At 49.6% G+C, this 22269-nt stretch overlaps 1 protein-coding gene across 2 annotated transcripts in view; it reads left to right on the top strand.

Annotated features, from left to right (window-relative positions):
* Slc9a9 (solute carrier family 9 member A9) overlaps positions 1-22269 on the top strand; it is a 279904-nt gene that overhangs the window by 10940 nt on the left and 246695 nt on the right. For both annotated transcript variants that reach the window (XM_070005581.1, XM_070005580.1), the window contains exons 3-4: positions 6073-6150; positions 7285-7361. In XM_070005581.1, coding sequence (XP_069861682.1) covers positions 6073-6150; positions 7285-7361 — 155 coding nt within the window. The remainder of the gene's footprint in view (positions 1-6072; positions 6151-7284; positions 7362-22269) is intronic.

The raw sequence follows: 22269 nt of genomic DNA, 5'->3' as shown, positions 1-22269 counted from the left end.
GTCGGATGTCTAAGTTCTGGAGACGGGTAACCCTTTGTGGGGAGGGGGGGTGCCAGGCCTGTCTCCAATCACCTGCCGTGTTCTCCGCTTCTATTGGTCCTGTGTAGGTCTTAGGATGGAACCAATCAACAGCTGGTGAGGACTCACAGGGCACCGCCCCCTTTGAAGGACAGGCCCACGAAAGCCATCAGTCCAAGTGTACAAGGGCAAAGGAGGCTGGGCGACCTGGGGTCGAGGGTCGGAAGGCCCGTCGCTCACCCTTCAAACGGAGGCTTGGGAGCGCAGGGCGAAGCCGAGAATCGTTAGGCAGGGACAACAGGCAGCATCTAGAATGATCTGTGGAGACCAGGGCGTCAGGGTGGTTACCGTCCTAAGGGGTCGGGCGGGGGATGGGTGAGTTCACACATTAGCCACCTCAGACGGAACACAGGGGTCCTCTGCCCACCGTAATGATGGAACAATCTAGAAAATCGAGCAGCCTTTTGTGTATGTGCAGCCAATGAGAGACCGACCGGGTCACCAGGAACACAGAGGAGCCAAATCCACGTCCCGGTGGCAGATGGGATACTGTGGCTCACAGACTGGTCCCTGTTACCTGATTCCAACTCACGGCGTGGTGTCAGTGGTGATCAGTAACCCCCCAGGCCCCGCCACAGCGTAGAATATTCCGTTACGTTGAAGGGCCACCGTCAACTGTAAGTGAGAAAATGCACCGCAGGCGCAGGTAGAACAGCGGATAGTATAAATGCCGTCAAGTGCGAGACTTATATTAACCTCGGTCTTTGAATTCATTATTGCTATCAGGAGAGGAATGGGCTGGTGATTTCTTCCCGCTCACATCTTCCCTAACCCTCCCACACGTCAGCCAGAAAGGCTCCGCCTACGCTCCCGCATTCTGAACTCCAAAGGACTTACGCTCGGTCTTCACGCTGCTCTTTCCAGTGGCTGAAGTGTCGGGGTAGGGGTTGGTGAAAGGATTCATCCTCTCCCTCAGATCACACCTGTCTCCCTGGGAGGCAAAAACAGAGGCTCAGATCGAAGCTTGGCCCGTGTGCGTGACATTTAATGTGCCTCGAATACATTACTAAGAACTTATCCTGAAAAAGAAACACAAAGCACTTGCTTACCTGAAGCTGCCAATCCTCAGTGTGTTTGGCCAGCCTGGCGTCCTACCACGGGATCAGCCATACCTTCCCTCCATCCCACTTCCGGCCCCACCCTGCTACTGTGATTTTTCTGTCCTGACCCCCCCCCAGCTCTGTCTGGGGTCCTCTTCCCTAGAGATCTTTCCTGAACTCAACAAACCATGTCTCCCCTGCTGATTATGCCAGAGCATCTGTCCTTGACGCTGACCTTCCACCAAGCATGTATTTCCCCGCGTGGCACCGCCATCTCTGCCTCCTGAGTCAGCTTTCTTTGTGTGTGTGTGGTGGGGGGGGGGTGTCGGTCATGGGTCTTGAACTCTGGGCCTGGGCACTGTCCCTCAGTTCCTCAGCTCAAGGCGAGTGCACTACCAACTTGAGCCACAGCGCCACTTCCGGTTTTCTGGTGGTTTATAGGAGATCAGAGTCTCCTGGACTTTCCTGCCCAGGCTGGCTTTGCACCTCGATCCTCAGATCTCAGCCTCCTGAGTAGCTAGGGTGACAGGCATGAGCCACAGGCACCCGGCTCCTGAGTCAGTTTTCTCCGACCACATTTTCTCAGCCACTCACCCAGGTGCAAAAACACAGGTTGTTTCCCTCCTTCTGGGATTGTATATATTTTTTAACCCCTCTCTTTCACCTCTAAGTGCTGCTAAGCCCCCAACCCTCCCTGCCATCTGCCTGCTTTATTTTAAGCAAATACCTGTTGGATGAGTTGATGTGTCCTGGGTTTGTTTCCATCTCTTCCTTCTTCGGCAGCTTCCTGCTTACACGACAGCTTTACCTGTGTTCGCTCTGAGTGACCTCGGCCTCCTCCCTGCCCAGCCCAACCCCGAATTCCCCCCCATGCACAGATCGACCTGCAACACCAACATCTTTTTCTCTTTTTGGGGGGAAGAGGGAAGAAACATGTCAGTTTGTAGGCAGGTAACACATTCACAGGACTCAGTGCTCAAAAGATGCTGGGAAATCTTCTGTGATCGCCAGGGGGACGGACGCCATCTCTTTGCCAGCCTGCTCTGGTCACCCAGGGCTACCTACCACAAGGTGGTGGGTGCGAAGTCAGGCGAATGAGACCCGGGTCTCAGGGGTTCGGCGTGCTCTGTTGGAGGCTGTGCAGGAGCTCGTGAGGGAAGAGGAAAGTATCGGAGCGTAGGGAGTCTGGCCCGGTTTTAAATTCCTTGCCACCAGTTCTATGCCTGAAACTTCAGGAAGCTTCCAGATTTCTTCAGGAAGCTTCTGCAGTCCTCTGTGGCTTGGTTGTTTCCCACAGTCATCATCCTTCGACACTCAGGTCCCAGGCAGCTCAGAGCAAGCCTTCCTGCAGGGTTAGAGCAGCAGGAGAAGAACCCCAAGCCGCAGCTCGCCATGATGCTTCATGCTTGTGCGATGCCTTTCCTCTCCTCGGCTTCGTGCAGTCGGTCATTTGTGGTGCCATCAAGCCTGGAGGGATGATCGGCACATCACGGGCCTCTCACCGGAAGGAATCAGCAATTGCTGAAGTAACAGGAGCCTCGTGCTTGGTTCTAAACCTTGCTTCTATCTCAGTCCTGTTGTCCTGATATTCTCTGGGATCAGAGACCCCTCCTGCGGGGCGCACGCACAGCCGGCCCCCAGCATTTCACCGTGACTGGCACTCGGCACACCGTAGATTTCTTCTCCCGTCCCTGGGAAAACGGGGATAATTACACCTACCACTCGGGAGTGTCGCCAGAACCGATGAAACGCTGTTTTTAAAAGACAGAGCGGTGCCACATCGATCACGGGCCATTCTTCCCGGTCTTTATTTAGTTGTTGGTCAGAACACTGACGTTTCTTCCCAGGTTAAGTCCTAGCGAATCACCGCCCCCTCCCCATCTCCCCTCTCAAGCCCACGCAAACTTTTGTCTCTACACCCTTCTGACATACTTGGGAGTGAATCTTGGCACACGCGTTCCAAATTCAGAAATTACGTGGGTAACCTAGCTAGCCTACCCCTGTGGACATGGCCGGGCGATATCGAATCCCAACCGGGTACATATTTAAAATTCATTGTGAAGATATTGATCTTTTTGCCTCCCCCCATATTCTTTTCAGGATTTGAATCTTCATGCATGCACAGATTTCACTCTTTCCTCCCAAAAAACAAACACAATGCCACCTTCTCCAAGTGCCACATCTTTATCTAGATAGAGTGGTCGAACTGTGGAAAGCCGGCGGAGATCTGGAGGATCAGAGTTCAGAGTCAGCCCAGAGAGAAAAGTTCTAGAAACTTCATCTCCAAGAGGACCAGCAAAAAGCAGGCCTGGAGGCATGACTCGAGTGGTAGAGAGCCAGCTCAGCAAGCATGCCCAGTGACCGCAAGGGCCTGAGCTCAAACTCCAGTGCTGACAAGATAGAACACAGTTACGCTGGGTAGTGCTTGTCTGTAAGATTTGGTCTTTTTTTTTTCTGATTTCCTTTATTGTTGTTTTGGAGGTGAGATCCAGTGGGGTTACTTTTACATACATCAGGTCATAAGCACATTTCCTTTTACATAGTGTCATCTGTTCCTTTATTCTCTGCCATTTCTTCCCTTCCATCTCCACCCATGAAAATCTGATCTTAAGACGCTAAGGAACGTTCTTTCACTGGAGCATTTTTAGCGTTCTGTTCTCTTTCACTCATGGCTTAGATTTCTGACTGCCTTCCCTTTTATTATAATAAAAAACTTAACTGTTTAGGGATTTTTGGTTTGTTTTAAGCCTGTGGCTCACACCTGTCATCCTAGTTACTCAGGAGGCTGAGATCTGAGGATCGCAGTTCAAAGCCAGCCTGGACAGGAAAGTCCGTGAGACTCTCATCTCCAATAAACCACCAGAAAACCGGAAGTGGCGCTGTGGCTCAAAATGGTAGAGTGCTCGCCTTGAGCTGAAGAGCACAGGGACAGCACCCAGGCCATGAGTTCAAGCCCCACCACCAACACCACCCAGCCTTACCTCAGAGGCTACGGTTTGAGCACAAATTCTAGAGAAAATGGCAAGTGGCACATGTAATTTCCATCTGGAGGTTGGTACAACCACAGAGCCACAGATCCAACCCTTTCTGAGAAATTGTCTCGGCTTGGAGTTATTCCCAGAGCTCTGAGTTAGCAGCTCTTGGGCCTCTAACGAGTCTGAGAGGAACACAAATCTGTTTTGTATGTACAAATAAACCCTCGCGTGCCGCGCGCCATCCTCAGCTGCCGGTTTCATCGGGCTGCTCTGGGAAACATAAACCCAGCAGCCCCTCGGTTAACCCCCGCGCAGGGAACGGGGCATTCTGATGGGCCACGTGTTCCGGTTGAGCCGTGAACACGGCTCTGTGGGACAAGGCCAGGGGTTACAGGTCACGGCCTTGGCTTCCTCCTCCAGAGCCACGGGTCTGCCTTGCTGTAGCGCTCAGGATCCATCTCTGCTCTTCAACCCTCCAAACGTGCTATTCCTCTGCCCTCTAAGAAGCCTCATTTTAAAAGAATAGAGTAGCCCATGTGAGCCTGAGCATCTCAGGAAAGAGAGCAAACTGAGATGGTGCTTACTAGGTGTCAGGCAAGAATGATTGCTCGCAGGGTTTCACAGCTATTTCCTCGTTTCATCCTTATGAGCCTCTTTTCATTAGGTACCTGTGGTTGTGTCCACTAGAAAGATAGAGGAAGGGAGGTACAAAGGGTAGACTCCCGAGCAAGGGGCTTGAGCTTGGAGCCCAGGAAGTTTGGCTGTCAGTGTTCAACCCCTTCAAACGGCTGTTGGTAATCTACGTAAGAGAAGGGACCTGGATCACAAGCAGAAATAGTTTCTCTTCTCTCTTACTCTGCTGGTTTTCATATATTAAAAGCAAGAGTTTGGGGAACTAAAAGGTTAAGTCGAAACATTTTAATGCTCCTCTCTCTCCAAAGACTATTACAGAATTTCCAGACCATAAGGAAGAGGTATTAAGAACCCAGAATGAAGTATAAAACTCGAAACCTGCTTTAAAAAAAAAAGGCTGAATTTTCTAAAAATAAAAGAATATACTGGGTTCACTTTGCATGGGGTGGATGAGTCATTATCTTTACCATCTGTGCTGATGTTACATCTGAGGTGTAATGTGTGTGGTACATGTGCATACATGTGTGTATACGTGTGTGTGTGTGTGTGTGTGTGTGTGTGTGTGTGTGTGTGTGTGTGTGTGTGTGTGTGCATGCACTCAAACCAGTTCTGGAACTTGAACTTGAGGCCTGAGCACCGTCCCCACACTATTTTGCTCAAGGTTAGTGCTCTACTACTTGGGTCACATCTCCACGTCCAGCTTTTCTGGTGGTTAACTGGGGACAAGAGTCTCATGGATTTTCCTGCCCAGGCTGGCTTTGAACCAGGTTTCTCAGATCTCAGCCTCCTGAGTAGCTAGGATTGCAGGTGTGAGCCACTAAACACCCGGTCAAAGGTATATTTTTTACTCAGGTATTTGCACAAGCCAATGTAATGGAAAAAATGACTAGAGTTTAATGGTGTGTGTACAATGCAAGGTGTACAATTTTTCTAGAAGTGAGAAAAGTTTGTAGAGCATGAGGAATTTGACAATTCATGAGCTACACTGTTTAGCAGGCACTTTTCTTGGGATCTTTCCTTAGGCAAGCTAAAAACCTGGAGTGGCTCCTCCCTTTCCCAATATCCTAGCACTCGACAGCCCATCCTGTCTCCCAATCCTTCTGGAAGCTTCCTTCTTCCCACAGCTCCGGGACATCAGCCTCTCTCATTTGGATTGTATCCTGGTCACCCAAGTAATTATCTTAAAGCATGAAGTGAGAATTAGGATGGAAAGATGCAAGCTTTTCCATGTAAAATATTACTTTCCACCGCTCTTTGGAACTTCTAACTTTGCATATTATCCTCTTCTTCACTTCTGCTAATCTAGGGGAATGCATTACTAATTGCGGTTTCTTCTTTCTTGGCAGATGACCTTCGACCCAGAAATCTTCTTCAATGTTTTACTGCCACCGATTATATTCCACGCAGGATATAGTCTAAAGAAGGTAAGTCTGAGAGCATGCTTATCTTTTTTTCTTAAACATTATTATTTAGTAGAGAATTCTGCCCGTATGAATGGGAAACAGTTCTTTTATGGGATGGCCAATTTAGTAAGCTCTCATTATCTAGGTTGTAGGATAACAACTTCATACTTGAAGTACTTAGATTCTTCTCTACCCCTCTCCCCAGTATCAGGGTCAATGAGCAGCTGCTGAACTCTTTGATATGTGATGATCTGCAGCAAGGTGAATGTGAGAAATTAATAGAAGCAAAACAATTCTTAAGTCATCCTTGGCTTGCGTCGCACTTCTATTGAACGCTGCCGTTACGGACGATTTTGTCCTAGTTAGCATCAGGTTTACCCATTGGGGTGCATACACCAGCGTGCATGGATGCTTGTGGAGAGAAGGCCCATCTCTCCGTGTCTGCGTACTTTCCCGACTCATCTGTGCGGGTTCCACAGGTTAGGAAGTCACTCACATAAGAGTTTTAAGTCCTGGCATCTGCCGTGCCACAGAATGAGGTTCTGGCTTGTAGGGTTTGGGGGTGCTGGGCTATCTTCGGGCCTGCTCTTCTCTCTGGCCTGTCCTGGCAGCTATGTCATCGGATTGTTTCGTGAATTCCGGGCTCCCCCTTGCCGTGGGTACTGGCTAGGGTGCTCCCACAAAACCCAAAAATCAAAACCTCGAAAGCGTTTCTAAGCAAGCCCTCGAAGGAGTTCGGAAGGCTGGCTCTGTGCAGGTCACCCCGCCTCAGAACGCCGCCCCAACCCAACGCCTCGTTTCGTGTGCAGTTCACTGAAGCCAATAGCTCGGGCTCCTAGAATCTGTCGGCGTCGCATTTACACGAGAGGGCAGAGAAATGCAAAGGTGGCGTAAGTCCTTTAGACATGGCTGCCCCATCACCTTGCGCCCCTGTTTGTGTTTCCTCTTCCCTTCCTTGCCCTCCGTCCTCACAGGGGGATAGATCCCTTCCATCTCCAAGAACACACTAGGCTGAGATTTCAGACCCCAAAATCTGCCTGCATAGTAAAGAGAAGGAAAACCCACCACCACCATGATTTTAGCTTTGTTTCCCCTCCCACGAAGAGATGCAGCTCTCGGCTCTGAAATGGACGTGTCCCTTGTTTCCCTCCCTAGAGACACTTCTTTCAAAACTTGGGGTCGATTCTGACGTATGCCTTTCTGGGGACGGCCATCTCCTGCATCGTCATCGGGTGAGTGACATCCGGAACTCGGGCTCCCTGGGATGGGAAGCCGGGGATGGGGCCCGAGCTCCGCGGCTTTGGGCTCGCCCGGCCAAGTTTGCTTGTGGTTTGTCGTAGTGGATCACGTCTGGATTTGTTTGGCTTCTCAACGCGTCTTGTTGCTGTGCTAGAGATTCACCCTATGGCTTGGCCCATGCTACTGAAGTGTTCTATTCGTGTTCGTCTGTGTGTCTTTTAACCCCTGGTACATCATATCTTCATACATTCTTCTTGGTACACACTAGGCAAACGGCAGCTCAGTTGCTGGGCCCTCCCTGTACATTTGAGGGCTTCTGATTCGGGAAATGAGGCTCACTTGGCTCGAAGCGTATTGTATTTTTCACTGGTAGCTTGAATTACGCAGACATGCTCCCCATCATCTCTGCAAACCTGGGTTTGCTAGCAGCGCCATCGTAACTATCTGTCACGTCGTGTCCGACTAGAGGATAGTTTTTATGAGGTCAGACTGAAACGAGAAAGGTCCAGATGTCAGCAGAATCGAATGCTGTTAGGATGGCTTTTGTTTGTGGTGGATGAGCTTGATTCTCAATATATTTGGGGGGTTAAGTTGCTGAACCCTAAATCAAGGTACGTAGACTATGGCTTACGGCTCATCATAAAGCAAACCGTGGCCTAAAATAGCCAAACCTGCCCATCTGACATAGGACCTTGGATCATCCACACAGAAGAGTGGCCAGCTGCTCGGACTACAGGTTGTACAGGTCAGCTAGCTCTCTCCTGCAGCTGTGGTCCCAACCAGCACAAGAAAGATACCATACACAGGCTCTAGCGCCACCTCCAGCCTTCCTTTCCCTCATGCAGTCTTTGCTGTATGCCAGTGAGCAGCCGGAGCAGTCTCTGTTCAAGCCTGTTCAAGGAGATTTTGTGATGAACACCAACAAATGCTGTGGAACCAAAGATAGAATTTGAGCCAGATGCCCGTAGCTCACACCTGGTACCTTAGACACTCAGGCGGTTAAGGTCTGAGAAGAGTGGTTCGAAGCCAGCCCAGACTGGAAAGTCTATGAGATTCTTATCTCCAGTTTTAATTTACATTTCCCATCTTTTTTCCCCCCTCCAATTAGACATTCTATAAAAAAAAATCCATCACCTGTAGAGAAATTGTGGACAATAGCTCTTATTATTTACATATTTTATTTTCTATACTTCAAAGGGTGTACAAAGGAGTTACAAGTTACTGTCATTGCGTGTATTAGAACACATGAACTTATCAAAAAGTTAAATAAATCCATTAAATTGCTAGAAGATAATAATGCTATGGGGTAAATGTGACCCATAAAACACACACATACACACACACACACCAGCGGAAGCAAAAAGGCGTGACTCAAGTGATAATGTGCTTGTCTTGCAAGTGTAAGGTCCTAAGCTCAGACCCCAATATTGCTAGGGGAGGGAAGGAGGGAAGGAGGGAGGGAGGGAGGGAGGGAGGGAAGGTGCAAACAAGTTTTGCCCCTGACCAAGGACTGCATTCATAGTTAGTTTGGCGTTTGAGATGGGGTCTTGCTAGTAGCCCAGGTTCAAATTCAGTCCTTCTACCTGGCATGCTTTGGTCATGAGGCCGCTGTCCATAATAATCTTTATTCCTTTCTTGGAGTAGAAATTATATAGTGTATCATCACATGTATGAAAAAAACATGCTAAAACACCCGTAAGTTAAGTAAGGACATCTTCTGAGAAAGCAAAAGGCAATAGTCAGTTAGGCCCGGCAGCATGTAAAATTTTAGATTTTAAGCTGGGAGGGTGACAGGGTCTATTGAGAAGCTGCAGATACTCCAGGCACATGAGCGTGTCCCCAATGTCCCAAGGATTTGCACGAGAACCGGACTTGTAGCCCGGGAGCAGCTGGTGGGGTCACCGGGGGCTTTGACCCTGCGTGGATGCCAGGTTTTTCGCTGGACTTGAACACACCCCAGGGCGTCGTTCTAGTTTAACCTTGAAGGTCCCGCCTCGGTGATGCCGGAAAGAGAAAACTTGGCACTTCCCAGACGTGGTCTGTTTTAATAAGGACCCATTTTGGGGGAAATGATTGGCAGACTTCAGAGTCGAGCAAACCCTAAATGGGGTGTGGGATTATATTAAGGTAGCCGTTAAACCTGAGGGGGTGACTGTCAGCCCCCCCTACACACCCCCAGGAAGCTTGAGTCTGGACCCCAAAGTCATCAGCCACAGGACACCTGAGCCTCCATCACCAGCACCGGTTCAGCAGCCGTTGGCTCTTCTACTCCACCCTCTGGTGGCAAGACCTGTGCATGACACCCCGCCGTCCGGAACCCCTAAAGTGCTAGCTGTGAAATCCCACTTGGACTTTCTTGGGGGGCGGCGAAGAGGGGCCATGACGGAGCTGCCTGATTCTAGCTAGAGAGATTAAACGGTTGGCAGAGGTTTGAAAGAAGCCAGCTGTGTTTGTTTTCCCTTCTCTTGGGTCCCGGAGGAGATATTGATGATTGATTATCTACCGGGTGCCAGACACCCGTCTTTTGGTCGCCTCTGAGTTTTATCTCAGTGTTTTTCCCCCCTCCATCTCCGACATTCCCTTTAGGTCTTCTCAGGTGATAAAATGCCAACCCCCCACCCCGTCCACTGATGCCGGCGTATTGTGCTTTAAGGACACTGTTTCTCAGTCGATTTCAGGCAGGGGCCCATGAAGGGCAAACTCCGAGGGGTCTGGGTTGGGGGGGCGAGTCCTGCCGGGTTCTCTGGTGGACTGTGCCACCAGCAACGGGAGGTCTGGGCTCCATCACTGAGTCAGGTGCTTCTGAACTTGGGGCCAGCTGGGTGGGACCACATTGTGGGGGGCAGGGGTGCCCCTAGTCCCGTTTCTGTGACCGGGGTTGGGGTGCCCCTTCCCCTTTGCCCATCAGCATCTCAGCATGGCCAGCGAGGAGGGCTGTGCCTGCGTCCATGCTGGGACAATGGTTCTAGAGGCTTCCATGACTGGCTTTCACGTCAGCTAACAGGTAGGCTGACAAAATGCTCTGGGGAAACAAAAGAAAACATCATTGGCGTCTGAGCCCACAGAATGAATTCACACCCGACCTCACCCGGAATCTGAGGCCACCCTAGCCAGGGCCTTTCTTATCAAACATCAGGACACATTTAAATCCGCAGTCCCCGAGGTACCAGAAATAATTTTTCCCCTTTATTCTGTCTCTCCCGTTAAGATCACTTTCTGATTTGAGCGTTTAATACGCTGAGTGCTCAGGACGCCGTTCCCCGGGATCACGTCCAACCCCGCAGGGCTGTCACCAGGGGCATGGCCTCTCGTGCTGGGGTTGTAAGGGGGGTGGCTGGGGTCACGTGAGGTCACTCAGCCCGTCCATCAATCATCACCCCGTCTCTCCTCACCCCACAAAGTCCAAACTGCAGCTACCAGAGGTCTGCATCCCATGTGGGCCTCTCTCAGTCAGACACATGGGATGCATCCTGCTGCTACAGTCCCCTGTCCCCAACACACGCGTGTGCTTATACAGGTGTGTGTGGTAGAGACAGACAGACAGACAGACAGAGAGAATGCTCTCTTGTACGCATCCATCTAGACTTAAGGTTCTGTCTACTCTAGAGCATCTCCTCTGGTCTGTGTGTGTGTGTGTGTGTGTGTGTGTGTGTGTGCGTGTGTGTGTGTGTGTGAGCATGCACACGTGTGCCAATCCTGGGGCTTGAACTCAGGGCCTAAGCATTCTCCCATAGCTTTTTCTCTCCAGGCTGGGGCTCTACCGCTTGAGCCAAGCTCCACATCTGGCTTTGGGGTGGTGAATTGGAGATGAGAGTCTCATGGACTTTTCCTGTCTGGGCTGGTGTTGAACTGCAAGCCTCAGATCTCAGCCTCCGGAGGAGCTAGGATTGCAGGTGTGAGCCCCCGGGGCCCGGCTTCCTCTTCAACTCTGGCTCCGTTTGCAGGGGGTCTGGGAGAAGCTGCGTTCTCCCTCTCTTTAGACTCAGGTGTGGGGTGCAGAGGGGTGACTTCTTTACCCCCTGGCAAGTGAGGACAGGAAGTCAAGACCTCGGAGGGATGGCGAGAGGAGACAAGAGTCTAAGCGGGCCCACAACCATCACAGCAAGAGAGAGGGCGGGGAACAGACAGGCCTGGGTGAGAAGCCATGTCTTACCAACCTGGAGGTCAGTGGAATCCCTGCTTATTACAGAAGTTTCCAGAAGCACGGACTTGTAACTCAGGCCCGAAGGGGCAGCTCGATGTAGAGAATCAGTCCCTGCTCCGTAGTGGTAGCCGTCCTCGAACGCGAGCCCAGCTTTGCTCCTGTGACCCCAGCTCCCTGAGTTCACGGCATGCACGTGTTGCACACACACACAGGGTGATTTTTAATGTGCAAAGGCCAACTTTGCCTCAGTCACCCCGTTGCTGAGCTCTTTCGGGTTTAGAGCTTATTATATGTGTGACGGAATCACGATCCCACCAAAAATGTCATGAAGAGAAAATGCCACGAAGACAAAGTGCGTCCTAACACAAGTTGGCACTGAACGGACGTTTGCTAGTGGAAGATCCATCGCCCCCCAGTCCCCGCTCCACCCCACCATTACCATCCAGGCTCAGCCTGTGAGTCCCTCGCTGCTTCCTGCTCGGAGTCAAGACCCCAAAAACTCACTCCCAGGGATACACTCCCCCCTTCTACCAACCATTCCATCTGAACGGCGTCATTCGACAGGTGAAAAAAGACAGTATCCAGCGGTAGTTTTTCTTTGCATCTCTCTTGCGCTGAGTCTTGTGAGCATCTAGATGTGAGCAAAAGTCATTCACCTTGCCTTTCGGTGACTATCTGCTTCCATCTCATCAGGTTTTTTTCTCTTTGTTTCCTGTTGAATCCTGGGAACGCGTTACTTTCTCAATGAGATTCGTCTGCCGTGTTGGGAACTGTCCATATTTGTTTTTCCAGATGGTCATTTATTTATGAAGGATGTGGAAGAGGGTTTTTTGCTAGAACATTTTTTTTTCTTACCATTCCTTTGTTTTGAAGAATTTAGATCTGTCTCCCAACTGCTTTTCCCAGTCGGAATGAAAAACAAAATTCAAATTTCCTTCTATTTTCTTTGAATGCTTGCATGTGTGCTTATTTATGCATAGACTAATTGTTAGACCTGCCTCTGATTCCGGGTATTAGTTGTAATGCAAGACTCTAGCCGTACCCACCCACGCTCCCTCAGGATGGTTATTCTGATAGGAATGTTTATTGAATAATTGCTCTGTTTCCCACTCATTTAAAATACATATCCTACACCTTTATTCAGGTCCATTTCTGAATGATATATTGTTGATTAATTGTCTTTCTTGCAAACCTCTAGTAACTTCCCGTCTTTATTAGTATGCTCGTAAAATATGTTTTAGCGTCTGATAGGCTATTGTGTCTTCCTTTCTGGAAGTCTTTCTGGAAATTCTTCCTTGTTTACACTCAACATTAACTTATCATTTAATTCCTCGCCCTGACCATCTAACACTAGGTGTCTCTGTGGCGATTGCATTAAACTGATAGAGTCACTTGCGGAGAATGCATATATTCCTCTATTTATGAGTCGTGTTGCAAGCAAGGCATTGTGAATGACAAACTGTCAACGTGAGAATTACTTCTGTCTTGCTGTGGTTGTCATGAAGTCCGGGTTGCCTGTGGGCATTCATTCTTACTTCCTTCAGAGATGCCATCTCTTTCCTTAAGTACCTCCGTGGTAGCTAGCTCCCTTAGAAATCCTTCTCACCCCTTGGTCTGCCTTATCTCTGCGTGTAAGAGAGAGGATCTGACAGGAACACCCATCCATCCTGGGTAACACTGAGATTGATCTTCCTGGTTGTCCTTCATTTCTGGACCTTACTGATCTTTCCCAGATCAGGATTTCCCAGTGTTTGTCTGAAGTTTTAGTTCCTCAGCTCACGGGGAATTACAAGGTAGCAGAGCTTCTTGGAGATTTGGGGGTGGAGGGGGGGGACACAACTACTCTTAGAGAGTGGACAGAGAAAGTGTTTGTGATGGGGGGGGGCAGGTGGGAAGGAACTGTTCTAGCATCTTCTTGAATTTTCTCCTGAGTTTGTTTCCGAGGAATTCCTCGGAGGGCAGAAGAATAAAACGTTACACAGACCGAGCTGGCATCCACAGATGAATTCAATATGGGCTTGTGTTCGCTACGGTTGACATGGGGACGCGTTGCCTGCATCCACCCAGGGGTGAAGAGAGGAGGCACCCAGGGCACCACAGCGAGCTGAGGTTGTGATGAGGGTGGAAGGCCACGCCAGGCTTTCTAAGGGTGAACACACAACTTGATTTCCATTTCCCTTATGGGCTCCCAGCTTCAACTTTAAGCACTGGTGGTGATAATGTTTGCCAGCTCCTATACGGCAGGTATTACTGATTCTCCATACACGTTCTCCTTGGATCCCGAAAACTCGATCGCGTGGCTTCTTCTCAGCTTACCCAGGACTCTGGAAAGTGAGGTAACGCAAGTAAGAGCAGCGGAGGATCATGGAGGAACATGAGCAGAAAATTAAGTACTTAACTACTGAGTCTTTCATAAAGACTCCAAGACATGAATTCTAGCTACTCAGGAGAAAGCCTTTTGCTGAAATGATAAAGCATGGATATTTGTCATAACCCACAGTGGAGTGGTAAGAAGCGAGGTTTATATTAAAATAGGATAGCATCAGAATGTCAGAATTAGAGCAGAGGGGGTTGTAGTTCATTCCAGAACTCTGCCATCTGGGCATCTGAGGCAGAAAGTCACAAATTTAGGCCAGGCTAAGCTACATAATGAATTTCTCTTCCTCCCTCCCTCCCACCCTCCTTCCCTCCCTCCCTCTCCCTGTCTCTGTCTCTGTCTCTGTCTCTGTCTCTGTCTCTCTCTCTCTCTCTCTCTCTCTCTCTCTCTCTCTGTCACTGTCTATTTCTCTTTCTCTCTCACTCATATCCAATTTTCCTTCCTTTGATCCCACATTTTACCGAATACAGCCATAAACTGTGTTCATTAAATAAAAGACATAGCACATTGTTAATGTCCCACCATATACCCTACAATTTCTTTTAGGACACCTGTTGTATGCTTAAGATCTACAGGTCTTATTACCCATGCAATTAGGAAGCCATGTCACCTAAGATTCTCTTTGGGATCTTAACCCAGCTCCGAGGGGTTGAGAAGTCATCTAGATGCATTCTCTCGTGAAAAGCTGGCTACCACAGCCACACACTCAGCCATACACCACTTACTCTGATTCCAAAAGCATGGTCTCTCATCTCATTCCTTTAAAAAAAAATAACAGGGGAGTCTTTCTCAACTTCTCTGATTTGGGGATAAAATCCAAGATGGTTGTTGCAAAACTAAAATTAATCATCTCGGTATTCTTCCAACGCTGATGGGAACGTAGTCCCCCCAACACACACCAGAGGCAGAATTGTTCTGATGGCTCATTGTCATCTTTGTTATTATTAGCGAGATTGATGACAAAGGCAAGGCCAGGGTGCGGCTGCCGTCCATCAAACCTTCCATTACCCGGCCCAGAATTTACAACAAGCAGATTGAATGTTCACAGCAACTCACTTCTATAAAATACCCACTGACCGGGAACCCAATCCTGAAGAAGGGAGACTGGAAAGACCTAATCACTGTCTGCACTCTTCATTCTAAGTTACTTTTCCTTTTTCTTTCTGTTTTGGTCGGTGGTGGGTCTTGAACTCTGGGCCTGGGCGCTGTCCCTCAGCTCTTCAGCTCAAGGCGGGCACTCTACCACCTGAGCCACAGCACCACTAATTCTTTGGTAAGATGGAAAAGCAAATGTCGTCCTCTGCATCGTTAGAAACTAGACACCTAAAGCTGCCATTTCTGTGAGGAAGTGAGCTGTTGTTTTTAAATTACTCATTAAAAAAAAAATACTCCGCTGTATAGACTAGAGCAAGACTCACATTTACCGTTGAAGAAATTCTAAGCCTTTCAGCCTCCACATTAACAAGATTGTGCTAAACATTCTTTACAGGGAAAGAATATAAATAATAGCAGAACGTATTTCTTGAGAATCTACAATGTTCTCTCCCACGGCCTTGAATATTCCAAACCTATAAGAAGAAGGTGGGTGGGCTGGGAAGGTGGCTCAGTGGTAGAGCGCTTGCTTTGCATGCATGAGGCCCTGGGTTCGATTCCTCAGCACCACAGAAACAGAAAAAGCTGGAAGTGGTGCTGGACTTCATAGGTCGTTTATCACCTGGCCCATGCTGCACAACAAACCCGCTCCGTGCGACCCCAGCTCAGGAATCTACACAGCCAGTTCTTCTTGTATCGTCAGCTGGCCTTGCTCACGGGGCTGATGTCACTGGGTGCGACCAGAGCCGCACGCACGCTCTTCATCCTTCACTCCATCTGCCTGGTTCTGTTTTTTTTGGTGGTGTTGGCAGAGAAGAGATGTCAGGAGCCGAAACAGGCGAGTGTATTTTTAAACCTCCAGCTGGGCCAAGGCTCTTGACATCTACCAGCCGCAAACCAGCCACATGGCTGAGGTCACCACGAGAGGAACGGGACCCTGGAGACCCACTTAGCAAAAGAGTGAGGGGTGAAGAAGAGCGGGGAGGGGTGCAGTTCATGCCAGGGTCTTAGTGAATACCCCAGGGAAAGACTCAATAGCGCACGAGAGCACTATCAAATTCGGCCCTCAGAGCGCCAGGTCGACTGGAGGCTGATTTATAGCCACGAGCGCAGATTCTGTTTATTCTGGAGAGTCGTCCTCAGCAAACCAGCTGACAGCCGCTGACTCTTTTCACTGCAAAGAGCAACGGGTCTGTACATGAAATGCGACTGAATTCAGTTCCACAAGCACTTACCCTCCCGACATGATGGGTTAGTCCTGAACAATTAGCCTACTGACCAGCCTAACTGAACCCCCAAATTCTTCCTTCTAATATCGGCCTATGACACATTCTCAGGATCTGAGCCTCCCCCCGCCACGAGTTAGAAGACAGGGAACTTCCAGGACTTAAGGATGGACTCGGGAGCTTGAAACAAAATACCAGACGGAAGGGAAAGGAGAGAGAGAAGCTGGCAGAGAGAATTCTGTCTTGGTGGCCACGTACCTGGCGTTTCCCAGCGAGAGTTGTGTCCTGTATATAAAAACAGCATGCTGTCATCCACCCCTGAGCAATCTGCGCACGGAACCCAGCTGCGTATCTTAGCTGTCGTATGGAAAGGGATGGCTTTCCAGGCCCAGACGTCTCGGTGAACCAGCCGCCTGGCAAGTGTGTAGGCCCCAACCCTGGCTTCTGACTTTAGTCTCTACAAGTCAGTACCCGCAAAGTGTCCACTAGGTGGAGCTCCTGAGCCACGGTCCGTGGCCTACGACCAGAGGGAAGAGATGGGAGAAACATTATTTTGCCTTTTTCTTCCTCTTTTCCTGGTAGTATTTTTTCTTTTCCTTTTGAAAGACCGCAGAGAGGAGTTATGTATCGGTTGGTAGATTACAGCAGACCTGGCATGTACAAACAAGCACTTCAAACACCTATCCCAGGCGGCTGGATGGATGGGGGGGAGGGAGGGGGGAGGCCCAGGGCGGTTTTCATTATCAAAGGGGCGTGGAAGGGGGTCCGCGTGTGAGCTCCCAGACCGCACCCACAGGCTCTCCATGACATGGCTTGATCCTCTCGATGGAAAAAAGAAATCGCAGAAGGACGTGTCCATTCATGAGGCTGGTGAACTAAAGCGAGCGCCGGGGATGTATCTGATGCCCCCCCCCCCCGGGTTTGCGGGAAGAGGGGGGGGGTGGAGGGGAGGGGCGTGGGGGGAGACCAGGTGAATGCCAACTCTGCACGCTGATCGAGAGAGGCCAACCCTCCTCCGGGGCTGGCAAGGCCTCGATCAGACTTCTAAGCCGCTCACTCTTCTCCAGAGGGTCTTTTGGGTCCCGTACCACAGCCTGGGAGGCTTTTCCAAAGCAGGGACACGTGAAGAGCGCTCAGTGGGGAGTATCAGGGCCTAGGTGCGGTGTGGTGGTTGGCACCTGGGATCCAGGGGGGCAGGGGCCGGAGAATCACAGCTCGAGCCCCATCCAGGTCAAACTAGCAAGAGTCTCTCCAGAGCAGGCTGAATAGCGTGCAGCACACATATGTGATCCTAGCTCCCCGGGAGACAGAGGTAGGAGGATCGAGAGTTGAGGCTGGTTGGGGAAGCGTTCGTATGAGGCCCTTAGTTGAAGGAAAACAAAAACAAAAAAGCAAAACTAAAAGCAAGAAGCTTAGAGGTACTGCTCAAACAGCAGAAGGCTTCTAATGTGGACAAGGCCCTGAGTTCACACACACACACACACACACACACACACACACACACACACACACACACACACCACTTTAAAAACAAGGAATATCAGAATCAGGAATATCGTCAGACTCAGGATCCAGTGCTCACCTGGCCACGGAGGTGTGGGGCCAGATTCTTTAGACCTCTCAGCTCTTTGTTCAAGGGACTGTCCTGGCTGTGTTCATCCACAAGCTGCTTTAATCGCTCAGGGACACTCAGGTCAACCAGAGCAAACAATCCTAGGTGTCCCCCCCCTCCCCCTCCTTCCTGCACGTCCTGTTCACCTGTCATCACCACAATCACCATTCAAACAAAGCAACCGCTGCAGAGGTCCCGTTCCTACCCGAGAAGCCTCATACCTCTCTGGGGGACATTTTCATAAACTCCTACGTGCAGGATGCGACGCGATTTGCTTTGGTTTGTCTTTCTGAGATGGGATGCCAGGGCCCAGGGCCGGATGGCTTCAAACTTGCTCTAAAGCTGAGGCTGGCTTTGAACTTGTCATCCTCTTAGTTCGGATCCCTGGGTGATGGGGTGGCAGGAATGCACCCGCATGCCTGGCCGCCACCAGCATTCACTTTTCATGAGATCTGCAGGCTGCCAACGTAGCTTCAGTAGCACTCACTCGGAAGCCATTCTACCAAGGACAGGAGTGTTTATCATCTTGGATACAACGGTGGTAGTGATCATTGTGTTGAGCAGCTCAGCAGGGGTGCTGTGTGTGGGAACTCCAAAGCAAGGGCCAGAGACGGCTCTGCGTGCGTTCGGTTCCTACGGGAGAGAGTTTCGGAAGGATTCTCCGCCAAGGGATAAGATTGGGCCCCAGAAACACAACCGGCAGTAGGTTTGCGGGCTGTGTTGACAGTGTGGCTGAGCGAATGTGGAGAGGTCGCTAGTAGGCTGAGACTCAATGTCAGGAGGATTTCCAGAAGCATCCCTGGGGGCCTTGTCAGGAAGACAGGAAGTGTTGGCCAAAGGGGAGAACACGGGGAAGACCGTCACTGAACATGGCAGCAGAAACCAGCCCATCGGGTACCGAGTGCTAGTTGGATTCACTGTCTACCTCTTTCCTGAGTCTCTCCCCCTCCCCTTCCCCCTCCCCCTTCTCCTGGAGGGAAGGAAGGAAACGTCTCTGGGCTCCTGCGTGGGTCATTTCTCAACACAATAAACTGACATACACAAGACCGATAAGGACAGCTATCTATTTCTATTTCAATTCTCAATTCTTGGGGGGACGATACCGGGGGAGTGTGTGGCTCCTTTGAGCTTGGCCTGGGCGGGGTACACAGCTGTCCATGGGGAGCCCTGATAAAGGGAAGGGAACCTATTACACAGCGCTGCATGGGAAATCACGTCGTATTTATGCAGAAATACAAGGTGAAATGGGAATATGTCTGAACCGAATCCTCTTGTTCTTACCCATGTGTGAGGTTGTGGGAGAGGGGGCATCTTGCCATGGCTGAAGGGTGTTGGGGTTCGTGGGGGGCACTGATTCGCAGTACAGAAGGGATTTCCACACAGTGAAGAATGAACGTACCCCCAGGGCCACTGGCTCCTCTTCTCAGAAACCTTCACAGCATGGAACACGCCGATTCCTTAGTATCGGGGCTCAGAGGTTGAAGGTTGGGCCCGTGACTGGGACCGACCGATGGAGGCCCTCGTGGGTTTGTTTTGAGTTTATTAAAATTCAAGGTGAGATGTTAGGAAGCACAGGCTCATGTTTCCACCCATTCACTCTGCTCCCCCCAGAACTTGAAAGCTTTGGACCCAGCCTGGTGATTACCACATAGGTATTGCAACTGTATATTATTGGAAAGCAAAGCAAACCCTGAGTTCTTCCTGGTATTCATTTGATTTTTCTTCCCGCAGTCTCCCCCCAGCCCCCCGCCCCTCCCCATGTCTATGAGTTGTTTGGCCCCGTGGATTCTCTCTGGCATTGTTTACAAGGAAGGTTCCAGGGCACTAGGAGCCCTAACTTTCTCAACATCTCTGTGACCTGATAAAGACGCATTCATTCTCCCTACAATTTACCTAAGTCACTTACGGAAAGTATTGTACTTGATGTCTTTCTTTAGCATGATGTATGCCCTCTCTAAAAAGCTCTGAGGCAGCTTACAGTTACAGAACAATTAAAAACTGTTTGCAAAAACAATTACAATGAGGAGAGCTCCCAGGATGCATTGGTTACTTCAGTCAGACATTTCATTTCACTTCGTGCTTCCTTGGATAAGCAAAAGAATGGGTTATGTCATTTTCATTGTCCAATCGAGACAAGCCTCTACCTTGGAAGAGACAGACCTCTTAGAGCTGATAGATAAATCTAAAAATGAGTGTCCTGTGGATTGGTGGAATGTACCTATTCCTATTAACATTTCCGGCCTGGTCTGTATTTATCGTAATGGAAATGGATCACCTATCTGAAAAGCAACACTCTAGCCAGAGTGCCCTGGGTTCTGATATGCAAAGGTGTAGATGTTTCTAAAGTTACCGTAGTATCTAAGATATTGGCCCCAGAACCCTCACAGCTTCTCAAATGGCAGATGCATACGTTGGTCGTGTAAAATTTCAGAGTGTTTGCATATGTCCTACACATATAGTCCTGCATACTTGAAATCATCTCTAGATGGCCTGTAATTCCTCATATAATGCAAATGTTATATGCTGTCACCTTATATTGTTCCAGGAAAAAAATGGCAAGGAAAAATATGTAAGTGTTGAGAGCAGGTGCTCTAAATAAATCCACAGGTGCAAAACTGATGGTGTACCTTGGAAAATCTTTGGGCCTGGATATCCTTGTGTTTGATAGTATGTCACGCGAAGATTATGAAGCAGACAGATGTTGGTGCCAAAGTGTCAGATAACTTGGGAGGTAGATTTTTTTTCCCCTTTGTGTTTGTATTTTTTTTTATTGTGGTTACACAAAGGGATTTCAATTCAACATGTTGGTTTATGAGGACAGCTGTCCTGATTAGTCACCCCTCCATCATCTTCCTCCCCCCATCTCCTCAAATTACCTAGTTCCTCTGTCACATGCGCACACTGAGTATGAGGACTGCATTCTCCTCCCTTCTGCTCTCCCTTCGTAGAAGGCGCTGGAATCACACATGACATCATGTACAGAAACCACACCAGCACGTCACCCACTTTTCAGGCCAAAGTCCTTGCCTGGTTGCTTTATAGCATTAATTGGTTTATTCCGGGGATCGGCAAAGCCTGAGTGCTACTGCCGTTCTCTGAAGAAGAGCTCTCCTCTCCCACATCCTGGGTCTAATTGAGGGGTATGCGTGGAAAGGCCTTTGGATCTCATTTACGCTGTGTACCGCCAGTCCAGCCACTTACATAATCTCATGGGGTCTGGGAGGAGGAAGATCAGGCTGAGAGGGGCCAAGGCTCCCGCCTCATCTCCCGGCTACTCGGTCACTCGCAACACTCAGCATGCTACGGAGCAAGCTGCTTTTACCAACCTCTGTGTCCCCGACAGTCACAGGGTACCCCCCATCTTTTGTTGTTGCTGGTGGTGGAGGGGCTTGAACTCTGGGCCTGGGCGCTGTCCCTCAGCTCTTCAGCTCAAGGCGAGCACTCTACCACTTGAGCCACAGCGCCACTTCTGGTTTTCTGGGGGTTTATTGGAGATAAGAGTCTCACAGGCGTTTCTGCCTGGGCTGGCTTTGAACCGCCATCCTCAGATCTCAGCCTCCTGAGTAGCTAGGATGACAGGCAGGAGCTACGGGTACACAGCTCACCATCTTTTTCTAGGAATTTCAACTGCTTTACTTCTCCATTCTCAAACACAATTCCCTTCCTCGCACTTTTCCCCCCTATGGATACATTGGAACACACACACACACACACACACACACACACACACACACACACACAATTTACAATGTTTATTAGAAAAAACATTTGGCATTAGATATATGATGCTGTTTTATTCTCAGTGGCATCGAATTCTTTGGGGGAATTTAGGGGGGGGGGGTCTATCTTATAAATAAATCCAATACCTAATGAAGCATGGTTTTAAAAAGGTTTTTTGGTAGGTGTGTGTGCGCGCTCTCCCTCCCTCCCTCCCTCTCCCTCCCTCCCTCCCTCTCCCTCCCTCCCTCCCTCCCTCTCTCTCTCTCTCTCTCTCTCTCTCTCTCTCTCTCTCTCTCTCTCTCTCTCTCTCTCTCTCTCTCTTTCTCTTTCTCCCACCTGATACTTCAACAGGACATTTCTGTGTGGTCATAATGGGGCATACAGGAAGTATCTCTTTATTGTTTGTTTGGTTTTTCTCTGTCTCAGGCCAGCCTAAAATTGTGACGTAGCCTAAACCCAAGAGCCTCTCAGTTCGGGCTCCTGGGAACTGGGATTATAGGCATGTAGCACGAAGCCCCATTCCTGCTGTTTCTTTTCAGTTATCGTTCTATTGCTTAACTTCTTTTTTTAAGTCAATTTTTAAAGAGCTATGCCCAGTTTTCTCAGTGGACATACCCGTTTGTGTGGTCGGTGTTTCTTCCATCACCACGTGTGGTGACAGTTGCTTGAGGGCTGAGCCTTTTTGCTTCAAGTAGGGCTCTACCTGTTTTCTAAACGGGGGACCTTGTAC

This window comes from Dipodomys merriami, unplaced genomic scaffold, assembly GCF_024711535.1.
Source record: "Dipodomys merriami isolate MVZ:Mamm:240054 unplaced genomic scaffold, mDipMer1.0.p SCAF_68, whole genome shotgun sequence".
Classification (NCBI taxonomy): domain Eukaryota; kingdom Metazoa; phylum Chordata; class Mammalia; order Rodentia; family Heteromyidae; genus Dipodomys; species Dipodomys merriami.
The sequence above is the reverse complement of the archived record's forward strand: the minus strand, read 5'-3'. Positions and strand labels throughout refer to the sequence as shown.